This window comes from Lemur catta, chromosome 10 (assembly GCF_020740605.2).
Source record: "Lemur catta isolate mLemCat1 chromosome 10, mLemCat1.pri, whole genome shotgun sequence".
In the NCBI taxonomy this organism is placed as follows: Eukaryota; Metazoa; Chordata; class Mammalia; order Primates; family Lemuridae; genus Lemur; species Lemur catta.
This window is the reverse complement of record NC_059137.1, coordinates 4,337,226-4,345,507: the sequence shown is the minus strand read 5'-3', so window position 1 is coordinate 4,345,507 and position 8,282 is coordinate 4,337,226. Positions and strand designations below refer to the sequence as shown.

The following is an 8,282-nucleotide window of genomic DNA, read 5'->3' as shown; positions in this document are numbered from 1 at the left end:
CCAGCCCAGAAGAGTTAAGGGAAAAGGCCCCACGGAGAAAAAAAAAACCCCACGCTTATCTTTTTTCTTTTTAAAACACAAATCATGACTTGTAGGGAAATAAGTAGTGAAAAAAAATACAGAAAAGCAAAATCATAATAATTTTTCAATTAAAATCACCCACAACTCTCCATCTAGAGCTAATAACTATTAATATTTTCTGATAGATATTTCTAGTGTTTTCCATGAAATAAAACCCACAGGCAGATATCACCCCCCAGCCGGCCATTTGCTAAGCTGGTGTGCGGAGGCGTGACATTTCTGACCGCAAGGATGCTCCCCGAGACGCTGAGAGTTATGTAGCCATTTTACAGCTGAGCACACTGAGGCCCCAGGAGGGGTCTGGCCAGGGGCCTCAGCTACAAGCACCAAAAAGGAAATCCATGTGACTGAAGCAGCAAAGATTATTCAAAGGATCACGGGACCCATGGACACATGGCAGGACAGCCAGGTGTGAGGAGGGGGCCAGCAAGCCAGGAATGCTGCCCAGCATCCCACCCACGGGGGCACTGCCCTCGCCCCCAGGCCTACCTCCTGCTGGCCTCACCCCCAGACCCCCACCACGTGCCCACACCCTCACATCCAGCAGTTCCCACTCCATGGAGGGAGGAAGAGGTCAAAGAAGAATGACTGTCCCCCACAGAGAAGGTGTGCAAAATTGCCCAAGGTCACACAGCCAGGAAGCAGCAGAGTCCAGGACACAAATGCCCTCTGGGCACAGAGCCCAAGCTTATCACACTGAGATGCACAGCCCTCTGCCTTTTCTCTTTCTCTTTTCCCTTTACTTATTTTTTTAACAACAGCCTCATCTTATACACACCCTTCTTTAGCCTGCTCTGTGAAATTTAGCACTGTATCCAGAATATCAAAGGAGGCCTTTTAAAATAAAAGAGAAATGCAAACGTCCATCCTTTCATTTTTTGCCGGGCCTCTCGCCCTCTTCCCCACCCAGCCCTGCTGGCAGTAAGACTCCAACTCTGATGGGGCTCCTGACACGACAGGGTCTGGCCAGGCCCCCAGCCCCCAGTGGCTGTGTTCCTGATGGCACAGGAAACCTCGCTGTCCTGCAAGGGCGGGTTCAGGGCTGGAAGCTGCAGACAACCCGGTGGGCACACCTATGACGGGACTGCTCCAGCTGGCTCTGGCCAGAGGACAGCTCCTTGCCTGATTGAGCAGGTGGCCTTCGGGACCAGCCGTGAGCAGCTGGAGTCCTGCAGCTTGTACCTTTTATAGCTGACCCAGTGCTTGCATATCTGCCTCCAAAGGGGATGGCAGTTCCAAAGGCAGAAGGACAGTGGTTCAGGAGACAGGCTCTGGAATCTGACCACCTGGGTTTGAAGCCAGCCTCCACCATCTACCAGCTATACAACCTTGGGCAGGTCACTCAGTCTTTCTGTGCCTCGGTCTCCTTTTCTGTGAAATGGGGGTGTTAGAAATAGTCCCTACATCATCGGGCTGCGGTGGAGTGAGTGAGTTAAGACTGTCGTGCTTACAACAGGGCCTGGCACACAGCGATCGGTTAAGTGCTGGCTGTTATTGTTCTGTTTCCTCCCTCTCCCCCATCCCCAAACCTGCCAAGTGGGTGCTGTACTACCCACACTCTCCTCCCTGCTTCCCTCATTCATCATACACTGGAGCACCTCCATGTGCCAGGCCTGGGCACAATGAACACAGGTCGGACACAGGCCCTGCCCTCCCCAAGCTCCAGGTGGGCTGGCCAGGCCCGGTTCCCCACCCTCACCTGCCTTACACCCCAGGCAGGATTCAAATCTGCCGAGGAGCTGCTCATACTCGTGCCAACAAGAAGGACCACAAAGACTCCCGAAGGCCCTGCCCACCCCGCCCACCTCACCTGGCCAAACCCCAGTCCCCTGACCCATCAGGCCATGGAAACCCTCTCTGCCTGCTCCTCCGGCAACCTGGCTATGTCCTTTTCCCTCCTGCCCATAGGGGCTTTAGGGTTGGGGAAGTGGGGACCAGGGCAGAGGGAGACTCACAGGACTGGAGGGGTGGGTGTGACCAAGACAATTGGGGACCAGGAAATGGAGATCTTGGGAAAGGAGGTCCCAGTGCCCTTCTCACAGGTGCAGATGACCACAGAGGTGTCCCATTCCCAGCAAAGGCCCCCAGGCCTGCTGTGATCTGGCCAGGCTTGTTGCTGGGGGGCACAGACCTAGGCAGCAAATACCCACCTGGCAGGAACCGGAGAAGCTGAAGAGGAAGGGAAGGAGACCCGGCTGTAGGCGGGGCTGCTGCCCCACACAACAGGCCAGCAGTTAAGGGTCAAAAGGCGTGAGTTACAACAGCACCTGCCACCCCTGCTGAGACTAAGAACCATAGGGCCGCTGGTTCATTTCTGGCTCCAAATCTCACAGAGTATCTCCCATGGCCCACCCTGAAGGGAAACACACAAGGGGTCCTGGGAATTCAGCCTGCCCTGGTCGACAAATTCCAAACCCACCACTCGTCTCGCCGCTTCCTCTCCAGAACTCAGAGATCCAGGCCTGGAATTTTAGAACTTACCAGTGAAAAGCATCAGAAGAGAACTCAAATCCCAACTATTGTCTTCAGGCAAAGAAAGTGAAACCCACGGAGGCTGCAAATCCCACACGGCAACAGCAACGGCAGAGCAACGACAACCTCTGGATCCTTTCCGGGTGACGCAACTCCTTCCCCAGGCCTGTTTCTGCAGCAGTTTGGCCAGCGTGGCACAGTCCTGCTCGGTGCCTACTGTAGTGGTTATAAGCAAGGGTTTTGGGTCACAGGAACTGAGTTGGAACTGTAGACTTGCTACTTCTTAGCTCTATCACCCCGGGAAAGCCATTTCACCCATGTGACTGTTTTAAAATCTGTGCAAAGGGAATAATGACAGTCTGTACACCACGAGATGGGGGGAGAACTCAGAGATAACATACAGGGAGTACAGAATCCCAGGGGACCCCAAGCACTCGGCACACATACCCTGTATTCCTTAGAATAAACTCAGAGCCCTGGCACTGTATTCCCTGTGCTGGGGGCCACAGCACACCCCTCGGACCTGTTGCCTTTTGGAGGCCTTGGCCACACTGATTCATGCCAGATTGTTCCTAGACTTGGGGAGCCTTCTATCTCCTCCCTTCTGATGGTGTCAGGAGTCAACCAAGCTGTTTCCAGTTTTCCTTCTCCTGCCCCACTGTGCTGAAGGCCTCGTCCACGGCACCAGAGAGGCACGGCCCGTGGGCTCCCAGGGCTCCTCCTCTTTCCTCCGGACCCCGCAGGAGCCAGTGCTGACTGCTCAATGGAATCACCTGGGAGTTTTTTTTTTTTAAACTTAAGAGTTTTAAAAACGGCAAAGATTGCACCCCAAAATGATTAAATCAGAAGTCATGGAGTGGAGCCCAGGTATCAGAATTTTTTAAAAGCTCCCTAGATTATTCCAAAGTCCATCCCTAAAGTTGAAAACTAACAACTCCACTTGCAATAATGCTGCCTGAAAACCCAGGCGACTGTGTCTACCTGCACAGCAGAGCTTGAGCTGTGAGGAACAGCAGCAGCACAACGGAGGTCTCTGCCTGTGGTTTCAGACATCCCGTCTACGGGTACCATTTACGCCATCTGACTAGGCAAATGCCTTCTGTACGGCAGGGTGGGGTGACAGTAACTCAGGTCTTTCAAGAATTATGGAGGGATCCCTTGTGTATAGAAACTGCCTTTGTGGTGCTGCACAACACTATAAATTCTATTTAATCTGAAGCTAAATTTTAGTTTCCTCCCTGAATTATTTATTCCTCCAAAAATGAATAGCGAAACCCAGGAGGTGGGGGTGATTGTGGGGGTGGATCGGTCAGGAGAGAGAGTGTCTGGTGACTTTAAAAATCATTTGCTACATCTGCTGCAGAAACAAATTCCACAAATGACCGTCACACCACTCACCCCCCCGTCAGGCCATTTGGCAAATTATTCCCCATGACTCCCAAACATGCCATTTTACCCTCCCTGGTAATTTCTGCATGCGTACCAAATGTGCAAAGCAGTCCAAGAGGGCTATGTGCACACACACTGGGTGCAGAATTAGACAACGAGGCTGACTTGAGGTTCAAGTGCCTTTTAACAAGCACAAGTGTGGGAAAGTCTGACTACATTTCCTGAAATTACTGCTTTTATAAAACGTGTCCCACTTCTGTAACCATCAGCAATTACCCCTGACTTGAACATTTATACCCTGCCCCTCCACCAGTGCCTTTGGGAGCTCCTTTCACGGCTTACCGTCCGTTTGCTCCTCCTATCTCTCCCGCTCCTCACGCCCAGCCTGATGATCTTCCCGCTGGCCCACACTTCCGTACAGAACCGCATACCACAGATGGGCACCACGTACCTTGACACCTCATGGAGAAGATTCTAAAAGGAGCTGGGAAGCAAGGAGAACTGGCTCGGGTGAGGCTCGATAATCAACTTTTTTTTCTTTTAGAGATGGGGTCCCACTCTGTCACCCAGGCTGGAGTGCAGCAGCACGATCATAGCTCATTCAACCTCAAACTCCTGGGCTCAAGCTATCTTCCCACCTCAGCCTCCTGGGTAGCTGGGACTATAAACTTTTTACATCTGAATTACACAAATCCCTACCAAATAATTTCAGCATAATGCAAATTAATGGCAGACTAAATGGATTACCTGTTAGTACCTTGTACCTTAATTCAATAATATGTAACTTCTAACCCATGTTGATTCTTGTTTCTGCTTTTAATTCTGCCATTTACTCTTAAAATTTAGGTTTTAACAAAAACAGTGCTATTGTTTGCCAAATCTCAGCTATGAATTCACAGCGTAGAGTCAAAGCTACAGCAATAAATTGTTAATCTGTACAACTAATTTTAGAAAACAGTTTAGTACATTTTTGTTATAAAATTCATTTACAGGAGGTTATTCACATGTACTTATCAAATTTGCTCCTGATACCTCACGAAAACATATAACTAAACAAACTGTACAATAAATTCAAGGCAGATTATACACAAAGAAGCAAAACAAGCTTTTAAGTAGTATATATTCATGTTGAAATAACTAATAGTGAAAGAAGACAGGGCACTTTCTTTTAATGCCATGGCAAGAACAAAGCAAAGAGCCGTACTTTTCACCCTGCAGAAAGATTAACCACCATTCAACAACGTGGCTATGACAACCACATCAAGAAAGGCCACAGTATACACATGAAATGCTTCTTGCAAATACTTTTACCAACCGCAGTAACAAAATTTCAAAGTTTACATTCTGCTGGGAGAGACCGTCACAGGACACAGGCTGGTCTGTTGGAAAGGATGATGTGGTTCTCCTATTCTTGCGTATTCAGACCTAGTGAGTGGTGAGCCAACAGGTGGACACAATGTGCGAACAGGCACCAGACTTAATCGGAAATAATATTGTTCAGTGTGTGTGGCAGCAAAATATGCACTTCTGGGAAAACTGATTTCTTAATTCATGTGTTAATATTAATATGAGCAAAGTGGGAGAAGTCCTGACCCCAGTTGTTTTTGTCATGCCTTCTTTAGAAGCTTAGAGTTTTAGATTCCTTAAGTGGTCACCACTACAAGTCTCTACTAAACTGAGCACTTTACCAAGATAATAACAGGGAAGTAAACTTAAAGTAACAACAAGATTTTTTGCCAAAGGCACATGGAAGAGGCTTATAGAGCCCTTGACCCAGACAGAGTGGGGGTTCACCCCCGACCCCCACCCTGCACTTTCTTACACTGCATGGCCAAGGACAAACTCTCTCCACCCACAGTAGGAAGCAGAGTCTGACTCTGTGGGGACAAAGCACTCTAAGAAGGCACCTGCTCCCTAAGTTTCAGCAGTGTTCAGTCGACATTAGTCAGATGCCTGGACACCAGTGGGAGAGGCACAGGTAGGCAATGAATAGAATGTTTAAACTTCTAGCAACCAAAAGTTGTTTAGTTAAAGCTCTTTATGACCTGCTTCAGTAGAATTTCTAACACAAAACTTTTTGCTTAAAAAGCAGAAGACAGAGAACGTACCAAATAGTGCAGGGATTTTCCTGCCCCAATTAGCTAATAGGCTGCACAGCGTTCATTATAAACCACTAGTTATTATAGCTGTCAACTGTACATTCAGATGTTTAGGATACTCCAAATCCACTCTGTGTGGATGTTTGGAAAACCAGACAAAATCAGGCAGCCCCTTCCTTGTCCCATGGCCACTTTTCTTGCACAAAAGTATAGTCACCTCTAATAGCAGCTGAAAACACCCACTGATATTCTACAACACCAGTATATTTGCATCAGTTAGATGATTTCTGAAGATCACAGGAAATCTACCCACCACTCTACTCTGTTCTTAGTTCCAAACTCCTCTTTGCTACCATTTTGAAAGTGAGTGTTTCTTTCCTGCTTGAAATACTCTATTTGGCCTGCCCCAGTGGTTCCCAAGCTGCCTGGTGATCAGAATCCCTTAGGAAGTAAGTGTTTAACATACAACTTCCCAAGCTCTCCTGAAAACTAGTTTTTCTTGCAATCTGTCATCTGAGGTGAGTCTTCTGAAGCCAACCTCGCACTCATCTAGCACCTGGCAACTACAATGTCTGTAACTCACCAGTCACACGAAGCTCACAATATGCTGGGAACATCTCAATGATAGTGCAAGCATTATTCTTTCATTTCATATTCTTCTATTTCAAGAAGAGTAAGAATTTTAGCTAGGGAACCATGTGTATGCTAAAATAGGTAAATAAACTTATCACAAAAATACAATATCCTGTGCCAAGGTGCCTCATCTAAAAATGTACATCAGCAGAACTTCATTAACTGTTCTTCCCAAAGTTTCCCCTGGGTGACTGGCAACTCTAGTTTTTTTTTCTTTCTTAAGTTAAGACATCTGACCCACTAGCATTAACTCAGCTAGGCTGTAAAAGAAATCTGTCTTGCCATACAATGGTTGAAAGGACCTCCCCTCCTCCTGCCTTTTTAAAATGTTTTTTTTTTTTTTCTGTTGAAAATGATTAACATTTTAAGCATGGGAAAGAAAAGTGGCCTACTAGATTAAATTTTAAAAGGATTTTGTTATTTGCTATACAAATATACATTTCAACTTTTACAACATTCACTCCAGTCTAACCTCCTTTTCTATAGAAGAACAAGAAATCAACATTTTGAGTCTCTAATTTCAAGGACGTTATTACTGATACACAAATGCTCCCTGAAAGCTTTTGCATCTGACAAAAAGTACTGAAGGTGACCAGAGGCTCAGGTGTTAGGATGCATTTTCCATGTTTTCCAACAGCACACAAACTCCTTAAAGGAAAAAATAATCTTATCAGGATGGCCTATTAGCTGGTCATCGTAAGTTTACAAAGATTTGGCTTTACTATGAAAGTTTTCTTTTCTTGAAACTGCTGTCCTCCTCCCTCTCTAGTCTCTTCTTGTCCCAGCCAGAGTTCCTGTCGGCATGATGGGGCACAGAGCCATGCTTCTCCTGCTCTCCTTCACTGAGAGTCCTGGTCTCTCTCCTGTGACTGAGCCCCTCTTCCAGGTCACTACACTTTCTCTTACTATTGGAAGCATCAGCACTGGCAGCTGGAGGTTCACACTGCACGTGAGGCTTGTGGGTGCTCGGAGCAGTCACCGCGGACTGCTGCACAACACTACCCAGATCCTGCTGAGGGACAGGAAAGCTTGGCTCCCCCGCAGGAGGTGTTGCTCCAGAATGCTGGGGGCTCAAGGATTGTGGATCCCTTAGGAATTTTCCATTGGCATCAGCACCCATCCTCCTGAGCAGTCGTGGGTCCCGAAGTAAGTCCTGAACAGGTGACCTTTCAGGGTCCTTTGAAGTAACAGCAGCTTCACTGCAGTCAGGAGGTGTGTGGTATAGAGGAGAAACAAAAGACGTTTTTGCAAATCCACTGTCTAGCTTGTTGCTGGGCAAGCCACCCTGTGGTCTGGACACCTCTGGGGCTATGGTAGGGGGGTGAGTCAGACTTCTCTGTAGTATAGGCTTGAGTTTCAGAATTTTCATTGCATCATGTCTATAGTTTTTGTCACAGGTCTTAATAATGGCACCACGCTTCTGAGCGTCCTGAATCAGGTGATTCCAATGCTGATTTTCCTTGAAACAATAAGGAAGAGAGAGTTATACCCCAAAAAACAATGCCTGGGAAGCACAGGGTTCCAACTTTCATTTCTGAACAAATAATATGTATACATGCATGGATAGATTCTCAAGAATCCATTACTCATCCAACAAGGCTGAAAGGA

At 47.4% G+C, this 8,282-nt stretch overlaps 1 protein-coding gene across 1 annotated transcript in view; it reads right to left on the bottom strand.

Moving 5' to 3' along the window:
* Positions 1-4,690: 4,690 nt before the first annotated feature.
* The window catches only part of SETX (senataxin), a 69,280-nt gene continuing 65,688 nt past the window's right edge, over positions 4,691-8,282 (bottom strand). Inside the window, exon 26 of the mRNA XM_045563693.1 lies at positions 4,691-8,133. Within this exon, the coding sequence (XP_045419649.1) occupies positions 7,396-8,133 (738 nt within the window). The 3' untranslated portion in view covers positions 4,691-7,395. The remainder of the gene's footprint in view (positions 8,134-8,282) is intronic.